This window comes from Pholis gunnellus (genome assembly GCF_910591455.1).
Source record: "Pholis gunnellus genome assembly, chromosome: 15".
Classification (NCBI taxonomy): domain Eukaryota; kingdom Metazoa; phylum Chordata; class Actinopteri; order Perciformes; family Pholidae; genus Pholis; species Pholis gunnellus.
Genome location: NC_136542.1, coordinates 6726028 through 6746008, shown reverse-complemented (window position 1 = coordinate 6746008; position 19981 = coordinate 6726028). Strand labels below are relative to the sequence as shown.

The 19981-nt window shown below is 44.0% G+C and overlaps 1 protein-coding gene across 1 annotated transcript in view; it reads left to right on the top strand.

Annotated features, from left to right (window-relative positions):
• Positions 1-19981, top strand: part of fndc3ba (fibronectin type III domain containing 3Ba) — a gene marked incomplete at its 5' end in the record, with an annotated part of 62903 nt that overhangs the window by 13345 nt on the left and 29577 nt on the right. Inside the window, 5 exons of the mRNA XM_079175220.1 lie at positions 4964-5040; positions 7980-8211; positions 8350-8521; positions 8699-8829; positions 19375-19433. Coding sequence (XP_079031346.1) covers positions 4964-5040; positions 7980-8211; positions 8350-8521; positions 8699-8829; positions 19375-19433 — 671 coding nt within the window. The remainder of the gene's footprint in view (positions 1-4963; positions 5041-7979; positions 8212-8349; positions 8522-8698; positions 8830-19374; positions 19434-19981) is intronic.

The window sequence follows — 19981 nt, the reverse complement described above, 5'->3', positions numbered from 1 at the left end:
TTATGATTTACATTCCACAGCAAATCAGCGGCCCTCTCAAATAACCATCTGTCGCACAGAACAACACAGTCAGGATCAGAAGTGCTGGTGTGTGTTTCTCTGTGCACATGTGCATAGATGTTAGTTACATGCAGCACATCGGCTGTGTGTGCGTGTGTGCAGAGTGTTGGTGTCGCTACTGAGGGCGGGGCAGAGCAGGAAGTCCTGACTTCCTCCTCCATCACTGAGCCCCGCAATGCCCCCGGCAAAGATGTCCGCCGGACTTGACTCACCGGAGATGGACCAAACGGGCTCTCGTGTGTGTGTGTGTGTGTGTGTGTGTGTGTGTAGTGTGTGTGTGTGTGTGTGACTGTATGTAGCACCAATCCGGGATGTGTATATACAGTACACTGTGCTATTTTAAAGTGGTCTCCCACATTTCCTGCAACAGCAAGTTCACTCTTCCACCTTTCTCTCTCTCTTTCTCCCCCTTCCACTCATTATTTTTCACTACACTTCCCATCATGCTCCACATATCTCTCCAAGAGCTTCTAAGAGCTGTATCAGTTGACTAAAAATACCGAAGGGGATTTATATCATTTTTATATCTCTAATATGACAATAGGCCGTGTTCACACGTGTGTGTGTGTGTGTGTGTGTGTGTGTGTGTGTGTGTGTGTGTGTGTGTGTGTGTGTGTGTGTGTGGGTGTGGGTGTGGGTGTGGGTGTGGGTGTGGGTGTGTGTGTGTGTGTGTGTGTGTGTGTGTGTGTGTGTATTGGCCAGGCAGCAGAGGAAGCTGTCGTGGGAGTGTCTTGCTATTGGAGCTCCGAGGACAGATAACATTACACTGCTGATGCTTACATAACTTCCAGGCAATGCCACGTCACAACTGACCCAGACGCATTCACACACACACACACACACACACACACACACACACACACACACACACACACACACACACACACACACACACACACACACACACACACACACACACCTACACACACACACACACACACACACACACACACAGGAATATCTAGATTGGACAGCTGCCTCCATGGGGTGCTGATAGGGTATACAATGATTTTGTGTGTGTGTCTCTCTCTCTCTCTGTGCTTGTGTGTGTGTGTGTGTGTGTTGTGCTTAAAAGATAAGTTTTCTGAGTCTGTCTATTTAGTAACCCCATGTTTTTGTTCTTTGTCTGCGCTTTTTTAGTCCAGTTGTTTTGTATGTAGGTCAGCTCACAAATGGGCTCCTTTGGTCTGATACCAACACCACACACACACACATGCCTTCCCAGGAGGGTCTGCGTTTCCTTTCAATGTGGTGACCACATGTGCAGCGCTGAAATGAAGGGAAAGAGAGAAAGTGTTTCACTTCGTCGTAAGCTCATTGCTGCTTCAGTTTGATGGAAAGATCGCAAATTCATACAGGCAGTTGGTCGTCAGTATTCACACTCGGTGTATACATGAACGTGTGTTTATGTGGTGTGTGTCAGTTAGTGCGTTATTGTGAATGTAAGTAATTGTGTGTGAGACCAGGACACTTTCTGTGTTTGGCGTATGTGTTTGGAGTTTGTGTGTTGTGTTTTTGGGGCCCTAGTCGCAGCTGTCTTTGACAGCTGGATCATGGGAAACATCTGATGAAATGCTACATCATCTCCTCTGTCTCTGTGTGTATGTGAATGTATGTACGGGCAGCTGTACAAAATCACAAGTTATTTTTTTTTTTTTATTGTGTCAGGAAAGAAGAGTTGAGCATATGAGAATGTCAGCTTGTCTGAGATTTTGTGTGTGTGTGTGGTAAGGTATAACACAGGATGTTTACCATGGACGTGTGTGTATATTTCTTCTGTAAATCTTTGGTGACAAACTTTGTGAGCTGAGACTTTTATGCCTCCACGCCGGTGCCAGCTGTTTTCGGGTTGTCCGTACTTATGTACATCCCGCTCTGGTGAGCGCGAAATCTCAGGAATACCAAGAAAGAATTCTTCACATTTGGCACAAACATCCACGTGCACCCAAGTTGAGCTGATTCGATTTTGATGGTCAAAGGAAGGGCTGCCCTTCTTCATCGATTAGTCGACTAATCGTTTGTTTTGGTCTTAGTCGACTAAGATTTCTTTCGTCGATTTAGTCATTTTTTTTATGCTGTTTTCATGCTAAATGACTTATTTCCAAGAAACTTATGAACACGTCTCTTTAAAGTGGTGTTGGTGTGTGAATCTTAGTGGAGAAAGTCAGTTTTTAGGATCTGTTGATTAAAACAACTCGTCTATTAGTCGACAAAATCGTATGAGTTTCACCCAAATGTCTAATTAAAAAGTTGATGACGTTCTTGACAGATGTAAACGGCAACTTCTCTGGCATTCAGCCGTGAGGCGGTGATTCCAGTTGACCACGCGTCATTGGAATTTGTTCTGTATCTTGTTGCTCTCCCCACGACAATAGTGTTTTCCCATTCAACATCTGTCTGTATTCCTCTCTCCGCTCTTCCCCCGGTGTGTCAATGTTGTTGTTGTTGTTGTTGTTTTGGCTCTCTTTGTTGCGGTAATTCGTCATCATCCTTGTGGTCTTCTTGGTTGCTTTAGACAGCGGCTCTCAAACAAAATATGCTCACTCGTCGCTGACGAGTGCAGGCAGTGTGTGAGAGTGGATGAGCTCCAGGTGACATCCAGTCTGTGTCAGGAAACATCAGGGTCTCATGGGGTACGTGGTCCTAACAGTAATTCTAAGAAACAGTTTGTTTTTTGGAAACTATACCAAGTTTTCAATATTAAATGGGAGTATAGTGAAAATGAGTGACTCCTCATTGAGCCGGATGCCCCTCAAAGGGACCAAATTTAACATGCTTATGCCCTTCAGTTAATACTGCGATGTCATCCCGCATGCAGGATATGACCTCATAACTGATCCCTGACCTGGCCTCCCCGGTAGTCGGAAGCGGAAGAAGCGACAGATGGAAGATGAGAGGGGGGAGTGCAGTTTGTTAGCTGTGTTGTCTGGCGTTCCAGCAGGATTAGGCAGAGGAAGTCGTGACTCTGTTTGTGGCGCTTAAAGGGCAAAGCTGTAGCCTCGACCAGAGAGTGACGTTACCACAGTGTGGATCACGGACCACATTCACTTTCATGTGCACGTGCACACACACGGGCACAATAACAACCACTTGAGTGCACACGTTCATCTGCTTGATTATCCTGAGCTTTTCTAAATGGCAAACAGTCCAATACTATATGACTTGCAGCAGTTTGTGTGTGTATGTGTGTGTGTGTGTGTGTGTGTGTGAAGGGTAGCAGGACAAAGAGTGTCTTGTATGTTGGGAAGGGGTTGGGGGGTAGTTGGGCCTGTTGGGTCCAGTCCTGGGGGCCAGGGATGGGAGTGTGTGTGTGTGTGTGAGCAGAGGAATGCTGCTGTTTGCTGAGTGAAGAGCATAGAGGCAGCAGAGACTGTCCAAACACACGTCTGTTTGTCAAGAGTGTGTGTGTGTGTGTGTGTGTGTGTCTGTGTCTGAGAGAGGGCGACTGAGACTCAACGAGAGAGTGTGTATTTGGGACGGTGTGTGAGCAGTGATGGAAAGCGGTTTAGAGGGGCTCCGTGTTTGTGTGTGGTATGTGTGTGTGTGTGTGTTCTCCCCATGCTATGACCTTCTACTCAATGAGGACTTTCATAGTCTCCATGGTAGGGGAGCAGACGGGACTGAAAGAGGTCTGTCTCTTCATACCTGTGACCTACTCACTACACACACACGCACACCAGTCCACACTGCAGACTTTGCTCAGGTTGTGTGTGTGTGTGTGTTTACCGTTTGTTTGGCTGGTGAGAGGTCAGGTAGGTGGGTGAGAGACGGAGGGATGGAACGAAAGAGGGCATGATTTAAAGAGGGTGATGAAAAAGAGGGGAGAAAACTTAACGAAATAAGTGAGGGTGAAGTAGGAAAGGATGGAAAGGATGAAGTGAGTAATATTTGTATTGAAAGGAGGGATGTGAGTAATAGGTGAAGGGAGGGAAAGAGGGAAGATCATGCTGGAGGAATTCCTTAAAAATGGGGATGAAGGAAGAGGGGAAAGGAGGCGAAAAGATGGAAAGAAAAGCATGATCAAGGGAGTAAGAGCAGTAGAGTGAAGGTGTAGAGAAGGACAGAGGGAACACTAGTTGAATAAGTGAGACACAAGAAGGGACAAGCTGTTAAAGGGAGGAATATTTGGAAGGAGACCGGGTGAAAGGGAGAGAGAAAATGAGAGAAAATGAGGTTAAAGAGTCAGTTTGCCTAAATTTCTCACTTACACAGTGAGTTCTTTATAGTAATTTTGGTGAAATGACACTTATAAGAAAATCAGGTTTTAGAATATTCAACTGACATTTGACAGAAACTATTAGTATCATACTTTGTATGGTATTAACGGGCCTGTGTGTGTGTGTGTGTGTGTGTGTGCGTGTGTGTGCGCACAGCGTGAATTTATTCTGAGGCCGGTTCTGCCTCCAGCTGTCCCAACGGGGTTCCAATGACTTTACCAGCCGCAGACCTCCTTCATAGAGCAGGAGGAAGCGAGCAATGGGGAGAGTTTTTTTTGGGGGGGGGGGGGGGTATGGATTGTGGAAAAGTCAACATAATTTCCAATCTGTTAATTCTATTAGATTTCCTTGCTTTTGCTTCAGAGCTGAGTTTTCTTTAGAGAGCGTTCATGTGCCCTCATGTGTTGTACACCAATCCATCATACATGTTGCTACAGACGTCGTCAGCTTTAAGTCTGTTTGCCTCAAATAAGAGGAATGATCTGGCTTACGTTTACATTCGGTACAGGTTTATTCACTGGAATAAAGGCCATGTGACACATCTGTGTCACATTTTACACTGGCCTGCCCCTCAGTGTGTGGCTGTGTTTGTGTCCCTGCATGTGTCCTGTTGAGTGACAATTGACAAATGTAAATGAGGATTTACTTTAACTGCTTGGTTAAATAAGTCTTCTCCTCCCTCGCAGGTCCTGCTGAGGTTCCCATGATGTCCCCAAATGGGTCAATCCCCCCCATCCACGTACCCCCAGGATACATCTCACAGGTTAGTTTGTGTTTGTTTGTGTTTTTTCTCAGTCTGAACCTCCTCATTTACATGATGTGTATGATGTCCATCCTGTGGTTGTGCTTTGTTGGAGAGTTTCAGTCCAACACAGAGGGAGACGCAAACTTTGTGACTGCAATTCCTTTTCCAGTTCTAATATTGTTATCTTTTATTGACTCTTAAATCCTATTTTAATTAGTAACATATAAGTAGTAACTACAAAAACCTTAATACAACATCTTTCGTACTCAGTAGAGAGCAGGTCTCCGCCAGTTGTTTATGCAACGACTACTGCTGTAATGTTTGATTGAATGAATACAAACCACAATAGTTATACATACATGCATACATACATTTGTCAATTGGGTCGTACAAAAATGTGTTACACGTAGCCGAGACAAGAGTTCGAACTGAAGCCGCTGTTGATCACTTGCAGCCCCTAACCTGGCCGGTTGAGAGCAGTGAGAAGTCAGCAGCCAATGACGTATTAAACAGTCAGTAAAATCCGTTAAAATATATTTTCAAAAACTATGAATCACTAAAACCACAAGAGTTCCTGGAAAATACAGTCATAAATAAGCATAAAAGAATGTTAGTCAGATGGTTCCAGCAGGATGCAAGTTTAGCCGTGGACAGACAGACAGATGCACACACACACACACACAAACACACACACTGCCGTGTACATAATCATTTGGCAGAGATAGAAATGATTGATAAAAAATCTGGTTGTGCAACATGAGCGATTTGAAGCAAATACAGAGTACAGCAGGACAGACTTTTTTTGCACGTTTTTTTTGCACGGTTTGTTTTATTTTTGAACAACAACTATCAGAAGTGGATGAAGTGGTCATCATTGATATGGTGGAAGCCATTCAAGCTTTTCGACACAGAGAGCATGCACCAGGCATTACTCCTAGCATGGCTGTTGAAGAGTAGTAACCGAGGCAGCCTCCTATAGAGTACTGAGCAGGAATGTGCTGAATTTTGGGGGGGGTTTGGGGGGGGGGGGGGGGGTACTTTCTGACTCTCGTGTGTGTGTGTGTGTGTGTGTGTGTGTGTGTGTGTGAGAGAGGATTCTTTCTCTGGTCTTTTCACATTCAAGTTTGACATTATGAATAGGGAAAAAGTTGTGTTTGCCTTATTAGTTGTTTAGAGGGGTTGAAGGTCATTCTATCAACACGAATCAATAGTCTGCCCTCACAAGTATAGTGTTACAAATACATCTTTGGCCTGCATGTGTTGGGATTGTGTTCCTATGCCAATGGAAGTCAGGTCATTGGCTCACCGTGGGCGTGTGTCCGTGTTCGCATGTGTGTGTGTGTGTGTGTGTGTTAGTAGGGACTGGGCCAAGTGTGAGCGGGAAACACTGTCACTATTGCATAAACAACACAGATAGGGGAGACAGGCACTCGGGTGGGTAGGTTCCTTTGTGGAGTGAGGGGTGGACGAAGGAATGGATGGGGAAAGAGCACTGCGTGGTGGAAAGTTGTGCATTGACAGATGGATTTTGCATGTGTGTGTGTGTGTGTGTCCTTAGTGATTTGTGCTAATGGGTGCATTGTGTGTGCACATGTGCGTCCATATTTGTTTGTCTCCCCCCTAGTTAGTATTATTTGGAATATGTGAGTGAGTGTGTGTGTGTGTCTCCTTGCCAGTAAATGTTGCGTAGGTTTATAGGTCGGATCCACATGTACTAATGCAGGGACTTTGCCCTTGTTTTTCCTGTAAACACTCTGTTTTTCTCCTCTGCACCAGAGGAGGGGACGAGGGGCAGATGAGGGGCCTCCTTTTCTTCCTCCTCCTCCATTTCTCCCCCTCTCTTAGTTTTTCTCACTCGGATTAGTTCTGTAACCCTCTTCCTCCCCTCCTGACCCCCTTTAATATTCTCTCTTCTTTCTTCTGTCTGAGTCTGTTGCCTCTTAGTGTCTGTATGTGTGTGTGTGTGTGTGTTTTTTTTTGGGGTAGTGTAATTTGTTGTTGTTGTTGTTAGGGACCAGCGGATGACTTCCCCTCTCTGCAGGGAGTGTGTGTTTGCTCACTGCTTGGAATGCAGGCCTGTGAAAGTGTCTGAATAGTTGGAATGTGTGTGTGTGTGTGTGTGTGTGTGTGTGTGTGTGTGTGTGTGTGTGTGTCCCAGTCCATGAATGGGAAAGTGAATACATGTATGGTATCTATGTTAATTAGAGTTAGGTCTTTGAAACGTGTTGTCATTGAAATCTGCAGACCATCTGATCACAACATTGCGGCACTTGTTTTACCACTTAAAGGGCCAAAGCATCCTTTCAGCACAATCGCTCACTTGTTAACTAAATTATGCGATTTCATTCCTTTTATTAGATACCATGAGCAGCTGCTCTTATACACGTGATTGACAGCATCATTTTGTAAGAGCAGGTGCTTTAGGGCCTTAGGAATCTTTAACATAGCTTTACAAATAGATATAAAGAATATTAGAATGTTGAAGGTCTAGCTCGACAAGTTGGGAAATCTGCTTATTCGCTTTCTCGCCAACAGTTAGACAAGAAGATTGATACCTGCTGGCTGTAGCTTCATTCAAACAGAATGGTGTCAATCTTCTCATCTGAGTCAAAGCGTATTTCCCAAAGTGTTGAACTCGTACAAATGTACATTAAAAAAAAACTATCATCGACATAAATCATATGTAGAAACTAGAGAAGGAGTCTACCCCCTCTAATTGATAATCTGTTATCCTCTTGACTGACATGACATGTTGATGTCATGTACCAAATGCTACATTTTAACTTGATAATCAAACACAAAGTGATTCCTGAACCACTCAACATCAGTGCAGTTTACTGATCTCGTATGACATACGAAAGCCAAAAGTGTGCTGTGAACTGTGACTTTATTGAAACATATTTTTTTAATCCCGCTTACACTCACCTCCCTTTTTTCTTTGTCTGTGTCTCACGCAGGTGCTAGAGGATAACACGGGGGTCCGCCGGGTGGTGGTGACACCCCAGTCTCCAGAGTGCTACCCTCCCTCCTACTCTCCGGCCCTCTCCCCCACACACCACCTGCCCCCTTACCTGACTCACCCTCACTTCATCCCCAACTCTCACTCTTTCTACCCCCCTGTCAGCCCCGGGGAGCTGCCCCCCCACCAGTACTACCAGCACCACCTTCCCCCCATGTACGGCGATCCAGGTACTGACATGCTGGCTGGACCCAACAAAATCGGGGCACATAATGTGGAATCAAAAATGCAATTAATAATCCCGATTTTAAAAAATATGCTTTGTACAGATTTATATTCTCTTCTTTAATCCTCCTCTACTTTTTCAGAAATCATCCCAGTTTATGGGATGTCTAACTACATAGGCAGAGAGGAGACGTACAGTAAGCCGCAGCCCAAAAAGATAAAGGAACAGAGGCAACTAGAGCGACAGAACCGACTTAACTCCCCCCCCTCCACTCTCTATAAGGGCAGCCTGGGGCCAGCACACAACGGATACAGGTGACCATACTGCTTCTGTGTCTTTTTCTTTTTTTTTTACACGATAATTGATGAACTGATGTTCAATGAAGACTCACTCATTCAGCAATTGGCTCTGATCAGAGAGTTCAGAATTTACTCGATGCCAAAACGGTTACTGGTTAATGAAACGGTGTTGTGACTTTATTTGTGATGCAGCAACAAATCACACGCCCCATCGCTTGGGTCAGTGGGGTCGGGGGGCGGACTCTGCAGTCCGGGAGGGAAGAAGCCAGAGAGACGACTCCGCAGCAGTCCCCGAAACAGTGAACCAGAGACACACACACAAGGTAGGACACACACAAAGCATTCAGAGAGAGAGAGAGAGAGAGAGAGAGAGAGAGAGAGAGACTGGCACACACTGTTGATGAACAGCAACAACGGCTCACAGTAGGTTTGAATGTTTTCCGGAAAGCACACACGGACAGATGCTGAATGTTAAAGAGCAAAATTGTCTTGCAATGTGTGTTTCGATTTTTAAAAATTGTACCCCAAAACCACCAGCAAGGAGACAAACTCGAATCTCTGGTCATTTCTTTAGTTTTTACCCTCAGAATAAGAATAACTTCCCTCCTCGCTGACCCCTCTCTCTTCAACCTCGGTGCCCCTCTGTATTCAAGATGAAACGGATAAAACGCACCTTTCGTTCCTCTCTTTCTCTCACTCCTTTTTTTTTTTTTTCTCACAGAAAGTCACCCAAAAAAATGAATGGGTGTATGCAAGGGGGTGGGGGGGGGGGGGGGGGGAATTGAGGTGGGAATGTGGGGAAGGGGGGTATGAGAGGTTGTCTGGGTAACCACATAGCTGAACCCGTCCCTGAGCGCTATCGTTTTACCCTCGCTACAATACCGGCCTTGTTGGTGAGGGCTCAGCCACAGGGAGGGAGGGTGGGTGAGAGAGAGAGAGAGAGAGAGGAGACGGGAGAGAGAGAGGGAGGAGACGGGAGAGGGAGGGGGAGTCACATACCTGTAGAGTCCTGCTTGAGATGAAGGAAACCTTTTGAGCTCCGAGATTCAGACACCACAGCTCAGCCTTCTCGCGCACACACTTATTGTGGTACTGTTCCTCTTTAATGACATGTCTTTTGACACGTCAGATGAATGTCTATTGAAAAGTATCTCACTTTTGCACACACACACACACACACACACACACACACACACACAGGATTGTCCGCAGAGGGGACGACAGAAAAGCGTAACGAGAGACATAACTTCATCTACTCCCTCATTGTATCTGTCAAACTCTTCCTTAGATTTACCCTCCCCATAAAAGTTAGCTTTAGTCTCTCACGGCATGGTGTCAGATCAGAGGGCTATAACATCTGGGTCAGGTGTGGGAATATATGCGTTTCCCAAAATCCATGAGAATGGTGTAAAATTTTAGCCTCACTAAAATGATCCTATGTTCTACATTTGGGAACATAACCATGTTGTAGTGTAATTCTTGGGCTGACAGAATTGTCGTATATATAGAATATTGTTTGGAGATTACAAAAAGTCTATAAATATAACTGAGGTTGTTTAATTGAGGTGAATAAAAAACATGTATTAGAAATGTATTAGTAGTTTCCTATTCACTTACACTGAGACCACAAGTTGATTTGATGAAGTAATTATCAAATTTGTTGTCAATTGTATCAACTAATTAATTGTAAGCAAACATTCTCTATATTTATTTGTACTTAATACTTTTCCATTCCATTTTCCGTCATTGTAAATTGAGTATCTTTTGGATTTTGGACTGTTAACAAAACAAGCAAAAAACGTAATTGACAAATGAATTGATAATGAAAATAATTATTGGTTGCAGCCCCACTGTTCACCACAAGATCTCTAAGATATCACGGGTAATGACGACGCAACATCGTTCTAGAATTAGAGGTGGAGGCAGAATAATTTGCAAAGAAAGCAAAACGTATTATATATGACTCTGTGCCAATAGATGTAAGTGAGAAAATGTCTTTTTGTGTGAATTTGGTCAAATAAGTATCATTGCTCACACGCTCAAATGCATTTAGAACTTCACACTTACACTCCTAGAGCAAATGCAAAACACACAAATGCCGAAGAGGCATGTGTGTCTTTGTATGAACAGCTTCTTACAGCGCACACACACACACACACACACACACAAAAGGCTGACATAGAACACATAGAAGATGAGTGCCAAAGCAGGAAAAGGGAAGCGAGGTCGACAGCTCAGCCTGTGAGTATCATAGTATCATGTAGCACGTACTAGAGTACTCAAACAACCACCACACACATGACATAAAGGAGCATGTCATCGGTTGTCTGTTCTGGTCTGCCAGGGTCTCACTACTGGGCTGGAGATCGGGCTGAGTCAGCTAGATGTACCACACACCAACGCACAGACGCACATGCACAAACACCCCGTGACTGGGCTTCCTGTAAAACAATCAAGAGAACGAGGGTCCAGAGGATTGGCGGGAGGTAGGGGGCGCAAACAGAGAGAGGAGAGGAATGTCGGATTTGAAGGACAGATGAGAGAGGAGGCAGATGAATAGAAGGTTTGTATAGAGAAAAACATATTTAACAGAATTCCTACATCACAGGAAACGGAGAGGTGGAAAGATGGAGAGACAAAGAGTTAAAGAGCAAACATTCCGACAAAGTTGCTGCTTGGCCCGACTCATCCAAGTATGGTCCAACCCGGAATACCACACACACACATACACAGCCGCCTACGCTTTGCCCTTGATGCCCTTGCTCGGTGTGTGCATCCAGTATGTGTGTGTGTGTGTGTGTGTGTGTGTGTGTGTGTGGCTATTGCCCCTGTGCCAGTAAGGCAGCAGGCTGACTTGGCGAGCAGAGTGTCCATTCCCCAGTAAAGCCAGCTCTACAGGCCCTTTTCCTCAGAACTGAGCTGCTCGCTGAGCAGAAACAGATGTGGGCCCCGTCCCCTCTGTTCCTCCATCTTGGCTGTGCATCATCACCACCGCAGATCCTCTCTCTCACTAGGAGAAACTGAGATTTCAGCAGTAAAAGATGGGCCAGCACCCTCAGCGCCTCCATCTTTGGTTCTACGTCATTGCCAAGTGCTGTGAATTCAGGGGGAAACCAGATGTGCGCAGTGAATGCCGTGTCCACTGCGTTGACTTCTTTTCAATGGGATGTGAGTAAAATGAGAGGAAGGGTCACAGATATTACAGTGGTTGGGGTCTTTTTCCTGAAATGCACTTTGAGTCTCTAAGGAATTCCTTGAAGTTCTTTTTCAGTTGCACAATCGTCTTAGCAACAAAAATAAGGGAAAACATTTCATTAATCCAAACCAAAGAAAATTCTAAAGATGTTTGTTCACTGCCAAACATAATGAAAATGTGCCAAGAATGATGTTTTGAAAGGAAACCCCTGCTGGAATTTAATATTCTGTCAATTCTTCGCACATTCTTTGTGTTACGAGTCAGAGACACTCCTATACAATTTCTTTGTAATATTTGTTCTTCTTTTTCTCGACCCAAATGCAGTTTGGTGTCCTTTTCAAGATTTTTGTAAATTGTAATAACCATGTTATAAAACTACCAACTACAATACCAACAAGGTTTAACCTAAACAAGAACAGATTCATCAGGGAAACCTTTCTCAGACTGTTAGAAGTCACTGAATAGAGAGGAGCCATGAGGTAAGTGTACTGACTCGGTAACATTAGTCACACAGCAATATCCATCTGTTGATCGTTTTGATCTGAGCAAGGCTGCGTTCATTCGTTTATGAACTTAACATTCAATTTGTAATGGAATAATGTGCTATTTCTAATTTCGTAGTGGAATAATGTGCTTCAACATATTCCATTGAAGTTAGAATTAATAAAACATCAAGTGAACATCAGCAGACAACTCCAGTACACCTCTTGTATCAGTTTAGTGGGTTTTGTTCGTGTAATGTGCTGTTTTCTTTGTGTTGCATTTGTTTGTACCATTAACTAAGTCGCAGTGCCAATGATCTGACGGTTTTAGGACAATGCTGGTGGTGGGGAAAAAAAAATAGGCTTCTAACAGCACAATGTGCCGTAAAGTGTTAGTGACGTGATCCTCTCTAGCTCGAGTGGTCTTTGACCGAGTCGTGACTCAGCCCTTATATTAACGTCAAGCTCCTCCTGCTGTTACTGTAGTAACAGGACTAGAACTGTGTGAAATGCGTGTGTCACACTCCCACGCATCCGCTTACTGGACTGTTTTCATGTGGATCGCCATGGTGATAATCTCAAACCCCCCCCCCGCTACAAACTACAACCCCTTCTCACAAACCCAAATACGGCCACGTTTGTTGGGCAAGATGGAGGGGGCAGTGTGGTGGAAGACTAGAAGAGGGAATGAAAGAGAGAGATAAGACAAGGAAGTGGGAAAGAAGAGAAACGATGGACAGAAATTGGGGAATGAAAGAGTCCAAAGAGGGGGGGTGGGGGGGATGTACAGAAAACGGAGCAAGAACAAGGGATGGCTTTAACAGCAGAGGAATGTCTTTCCCGCTGATATCATGTAACAGGACTAGTGGGATTAGAAGGGGAGGTTGTTCTCGCCAATCACAATGAGTACACCAGACGTTACCCCATCCAGCTGAATGAACCTTGTGATATAAGTGGTAAACTCGCCGTCTAACTACTGCACCTGACCGTTCTGTGTAAACCAGAACTAGGTTACGCAATATTTTAAGTCCTTTCAACTGCTCCAGCAGGGTAAAAGTTCGACTTAAAGGGATTGTTCGGATTACTTGAAGTGGGGTTGTATGGGTTACTTAATCATAGTCTGTGTATTACCTACACAGCAACCGACACCTGACCGATTACCTGGCCGGGCTTTGTATGGTGTTAGGAGCTGCACGACTTTAAACAGCTAAAGGTCTTTGAGTTTAAGGCAGGTGCCCAAAGCCACAATAGATTTGTTGTAGGTTCACTTTCTGCATGTTGGTCAAAGCCAGACTGAAAAACTGCAGTTTATTTTTAAATCTCTGCTCGCCTCCATTTCTCTGCCCCTGTCACTCTCTCTCTCTGCTGTCTGTCTGTCTGACTGTGTATTTGTCTTCCACTCTGTCTGCCAGTCTGCAGTCTCTCTCTCAGGAGTTTTTGGGCAGAGCAGGGTCGAATGGGGTCAGGGTTCTGAGAAAACTCATCCCCCATAATCCCTCGCTGCCTGGCCAGGTCGCTACGCTGTACGCAGCACGTACACACTTACATAAACACGTGTGCATACATGCGCAGAAATTCACGGTCTTTCTTAGAAAAGTGGGGAGAGTTTTTGCGTCGCTTGGCAGTTGAGACACTCATGTCTCTCCTCGGTGGGAGCGCTGCAGCGGACAAGGTCTCTCTGTCTCTCTGTCTATGTTTACATGCACACATGAAACCCGGGTATTTAGAGAAATCAGGTTAAGGCAAAGAAATCGGAGGATGCAATTTCATGTGTTTATATTGAGACTTATTTATTTTTAGTTTCCGTTTGACTTTGGATTTCATCATTTTCGACACAAGGGCGCACGAAGAGTGATGTTTCTTATGCATTGCTGCTATAGAAATGCTCTCTACGGTCCTCAAAAGTCGAATTTCTCCTGCATAAATCAAGCTCTATACCAGATTCTTAAAATCCTTGGTCCGGAAAACTTAAGTCCAATAAATCAGTTAACTGCAGGAAGACAATAATAATCACGCTTCTTATTTGCATCTCTTCCTTTTCTGCTGTGCAGTTTGATTTTTGAATATGGATTTAAATATATTTCCTCTGACTTCATGTGCTCTCTTTCACATTCTCGTCCATCTCTCCCTCTCTAATCCCCTTTTATAAACGATCAGTGCTCTGGCCATGAGAACCCAACCTTCACCATGACAACCACAATCTCAGGCATGTCCCAACGACTTCTCTGCCTTGTGTGTGTGTGTGTGTGTGTGTATGTAGCCCAGCTGTTGAACAGATGGAATGCTCACTATGCAGCAGCAGATGATAATAGTGTGGAATCCAAGGTCTGTGCCCCTCGCTACCTCAATTTTCCTCTTCTCCCTCCTTCTCAACTCCGCCCCCACTCCTTCCTCTCCGTCCTCTGCTGTCTGTCTGTCCTTCCTCTCATCTCCACATCTCTCTTTCTGACCTTCCCTTCCAGCTGAGTGTCCATTGCTTTGCTTTGTTCTCCCTGATTAGAGGCTTCTAAAGATGGGTATCATATCTCACTTTGTTCCTTTGCAGTGACGGACACAAACACACACACACACACACACACACACACACACACACACACTGTGGCTCAGTATGTGTGTTGAGTGGGGGCTGAATGAGCGCCACATTTTTCAAATTTCTTTCTCCAGGCCTTAAAGGTCTTTTTCTGTCCCAGCCAGACTGCATCTAAGAACCGCAGGCCGTCATGCAGCAGGAATGCAACCTCTTCACTGTCGGAGTGGCTCAGTTTTACTCCAGCTCTAGTGATGCTCCAGTGATGCCATTAATTAAGTGTGTAGGTGTGTGACATTAAAACAATTGTTGTAAACATGTCCATGTATTTGCGGAGGACTGAGGCAGCAAGGTCCGTAGGAATTAGAGAAAAGGAATGAGACTGATAGAGACAGAATGAAGCTCACGTCCGATAGTATTTATGTGAATGTGTACAAGTAATCCAAAAGAGGAATATAAGTGTTGACTTCATATTAGCAGGCAGTTAGTTTAGATTAGCTTCATATTTAGCGTACAGACATACAGAGTTGAGAGTGGCATCAATCTTTTTATCTAACAGGAAGACAGACAGACCGTCCCTGAGCATGCTTCAGACGGTTTCTTTTCATGAGCATCAGCATCATTTTATCTTATATGATTAAAACGGATGGCCATTAGTATGAGTAAATGAGTAGTAATTAGTAGTAAATTATCTATGTGAAATGGAAATTTACAGTTGGACAATTCTTTCAGAATAGTGGTTCCCAATTCACAGCTCTATTACATCGACAAAAAAAGACCTCCAGTAGCAGTGACTGCTACTACGTACATTGAGATCAGTGGTGCGCAACTGCTCTGCGCCTACTGATGATGTCACAAAAGTTTGTGTAATCCTTGCCTCACATCCTCCTAAACCCTCTCCGCCCTCATTCCTTTCATCCCTCCCTTTCTCCTCCTCTCTGTTGATCCCTGGCTCGCTCTTTGTCCCTCAATTTCCTTGCGTTTTTGCACCTAATCTCTTACCCAGACTCCTTTTGCCTGTCTTCTCTCTCTGTCTCTCTCTCTGTCTGTCTGTCTGTCCTTCAGTGTCTCCTTTCTTCCTCTCTCTTTCTCCCTCGCCCGTCTGTTTTTGGCTCGGCCTGCTGCGCCCCCCTGCTCAATTCCCCGTTCCTCTTCTTTTCCCGCTGTCCGTTGCGCTCCGTCTGGCTGTCCTCGGTAATCAAACACAGGCAGTCAGATCCAGACAGGATGTGAGGTCAGACGAGGAGAGGAAGTGAGGGTGCGTGGGCAGCACATAAACAGAAGAAAAGAGGAGGTGAGGGACAGTGAGGACAGAGCAGTGTGTGTGTGTGTGTGTGGAGTTACAGTGGGAGGAGATTCAGTTTCTGTTTGAGCCGTCAGCATCAGCTCTTTGTGGTTGTTCTCTATATTAAACACTTAAGCAGCTGGACTCAGCAACCACAGCAAGTCATAACACTCAGCGGTGAGGTAAAGCAGTGGTGTTTTTCAAACTTTATTACTGGTCTCCTGAAATATTACATAAATCACTTACTTCTGTCACAAAGTTTGTGTGTTCGCCAACTTTCTTTTCGGAGTGCTAAAGTATTGGTCTGCTCATTCAGTGCAGAACTGTTTGTGCTGTAAGGAGCTACGTAATGCAGCCATTAAATTTAGGATTATTTAAGTTAATACTTTAACTTGGACGTGGTCCTACCTTTGCTCCTGATTTAGCCCTTGAGATGCAGCGGGCTACAAAATTACAGAAAAGCAAAAATGCTCTCATTGGCCTAAATTTACTCTCATCACAGTTTCCAATAAACAAATAAATTAAAAAGAAAGTTACAAAAGACGCTCACATCTTCACAGACGTTTACCTAACCAGTCACCAAAGACCAGTACGGAATTTCGAAGTGGTTATACTGTAAATAATCCAGATAAAAATATATACCTAAGGGATTGTTTTTCATCATTTTCTTTTTTATAAGATACATATAAACAGCACCAGCTCTCTAACAAAACAAGGTAATGGCAGAATGTGATTTTTGCCATTTTTACTGTAAATGCTAAATGAATGTCTCCGGTTCCTGATAAAAGCCTTGAACTCCCAGAGGAGCTGTTCGTCAGCCATGCATATTGTTTGATCATTAACATCTGTTGTTTGCTGAACGTGGTAGCTGAAATTATGCTGTAAAAGAATTCCACCTCTTCTTGCCTTAACGCTGGTACCTGCACCAGACAAGTAGCTACAGGACTGCGGCATTAAACAGCCAGTGCTCTCCTTTTCCTCCCAGCGGTGATGAATGGGTGGAATAAGCCGGGTCAGAGCTGTTCGTGCCTGGAGCTGTCTGTCTGATTGTGTAATTATTCCACAAAAGAGAAAAGTTATGTTTTGTCCAAATGGATGAAAGGGGACGAAAAAAAAAAAGGCGTGCTAATAAGCCAAAGTGTCTAACAGTGATGCAGAGTGTGTACTTCACCTGTTGAACTCTATTCACGCTGCTAGCCCCGACCCACACACACACATACACACACAGTAGCTTAACCCCCCTCCTGCTATCACTCATTACCAATCTCCTGTAACCTGATACTGGGAGACACACACACACACACACTCGCTGTCTCTCTTGCGCTTGCTTTTTTATTCTGTCACTCACACACACACACACACACACACACACACACACACGAGGAGGTCAAGTTAAGGTTGTGCTTCCATGACATCACTGTTGCCATGACTCATAAGTGTACCCCCAGGCACAGTGAGGCCCTCTTCCCCCACAGAACCTGTCAGAGGGACTTAGACACTCTCACACACACGCACACCCACACACACATTTGCACACACACAATCTCTCATTCATCACTTACTCGCTGTATACAGTGATCTATGAAGCACAAGCTGTTTTATACAAGTATACTGTGTGTGTCTGTGTGCAGTTGTGTGTTAATGCCTATGTGATGCAGTCATGTACCAGTAACACACTCATCAAACAGACTTGGCTTCATACAGGTCTTGTATTGCTGACCCTCAAACACACACACACAAACACACACACACACACACAAACACACACACACACACACACATACACACACACACATACATCCTGAGTGATTTACAGTGGTCGGACTCAGATGGAGAAAGCAGGCCTCTTCTGGTCGGAAAAACATCAACTGTGGGGATCACACAGGAGGGAAAGACTTCCATTACACACACACACACATGTGTACACACACAGACTCACTCACCCTTCTAACTACCCCGAGTGTCCAATAAATCACCTTTTAGACGCATCGTATCACTGGACCAGACCTGTACTTGAGTGTGTTTGTGTACATATGTGTGTGTTTGCCGTTACAGTGGAATAGTGGAATAGAAGAGTAAACGTGTGACATTTATGCTTGATAAATTACTTAAAAAAATAAAGAAATTGTCAAATTATCTATTGTTTCAGCACAACCGTATTAACATTTGAATCCAAAATATATTGCATAATAATAAGCCTCAATATTTGCATCGGAAAAAATCCTTTTTCTATTCTATTTCTAAGTAAGTATAGTTATTACGCTTGATCTTAGCATGTATACACAAGTTAACTTTTACTCCTCTAAAACCTTATCATTGTTATGGAACCAATTGTTTGGAACCACATATGTGACTTAGTGGCTATATCTGGTCCAGTCTATTGTATTGCATCTGTATCAAATAATCAAAGCAAATACAAATAAATAAAAGTGGAGGAAAAAATGATAACGGACTCCGTGAGAAATATCTTAATCCTGTTTTCTTTTTAGACTCGTGGAGTCATAAGATAAAGCAGCAGCATTACACAGTCCTATTATATACACATGGCCTTGTATCATAATGTTATGCAGCAAGCTGTACTGCAGGGCTGCAACAACACTGACGTCAGATGATTAAAAATGATCCGTAATAATGATTCATTTAATGATTTCTTGGAACTAAAGATAACCAAGAGTCTCCGTGTACTGGACAGAACGGTCACTGTGAAAGATGAGTCGTATTTTTGGTGATCCCCGTTTTTTATTTGCTCTCGGTCAGGAATTTTGTGACTAATGCTTTTCTGTGGAACGATAGATCATTTATCGTTTTTTTTCAAAGGGCTGTGTTCATGATGACTTGATGGGCGGTTGCCGAAGAAAACAAGTGTTGCGTCACTCGCCATTAGGCAACGCACTTATTTAGAACTTTGTTCACAGCTGACTAACATTTCCACAGACAGTATCAGGGATGATTAGGTATCTTAGCTGAATTTTTGACCCCACAATTTTACCATCTAGAAAACCTTGGCTGACGTCGGACAATAGTGAGCCATAGTTTCCAATAGATCACAATGACATGGCTTGTGGGAATTGAAAACGGTCTCTATGTCAATCAACAGCCCCGTTTTCAGCAGCACTGCCACAATTGCTAATGTGCATCTGTTTTGAAATGTGGACTGTGGAATGTTTCTTTCTTTTTTTTGTAATTGAAATGAAGTCAGAATCAAATTGAGAAATACATGAATTACGCACACGGACTGCGATTATGACCCACATGTGGCACCAATGTTCCCATGATCGGTGCCAGTTTCTCTTTTCTCTTTAATATCACGTTAAAAGTTGATTTTGTTGTTGATTTTCTTGATAATTACTCTTTTTGTCTCTGTCTGTGTCTCCTCAGATCATGATTCAGATGGGAAGCGTGTTCAAGACATGCTGTGTACAATCGACAAACCACAGGTTGGTATTCTCACACACACACACACACACACACACGACACACTTCCAACCACTTTCATCAATCACCTCTTGTCTATGCAGTTATAGCTCGCATGAGGGTTGATTCATTTTCCATATATTCATCCCGTCTCTGTGATTAACATAAATGTTTACACTGAAAATAATCACTGTGATGATGTATGTATGAAGCGTGTCTTTCGTTTTAAAGTAATTTGTGGCTCCAACAACAGTGACAGGGAGGGTAACCCGTCATTGAAGCTCTGCTCAGCCTGGCCACATGAGGGCAGCATCTGCTCATCCATGCCACAGACTTTCCACTCGTCCTTTATCAGCTGAAAAACACTTTAACAGCTTTTTTTTTTTTTTTTTCCTTCCCCAAGGGGAATGCGAATGAATGAGCTGGAGCCGTGCAGACATAGTTTGGTTGAGAGGAAATGCTCGCTCCAGGTTAAAGGAGTTTGGTCAGCTGGCTCTGCAACTGGACCATTTGATATCTGCAAGTTTATAAGGGGGGGTTGAAACAGGCAGTAAGAATGGAGTGATGAGAG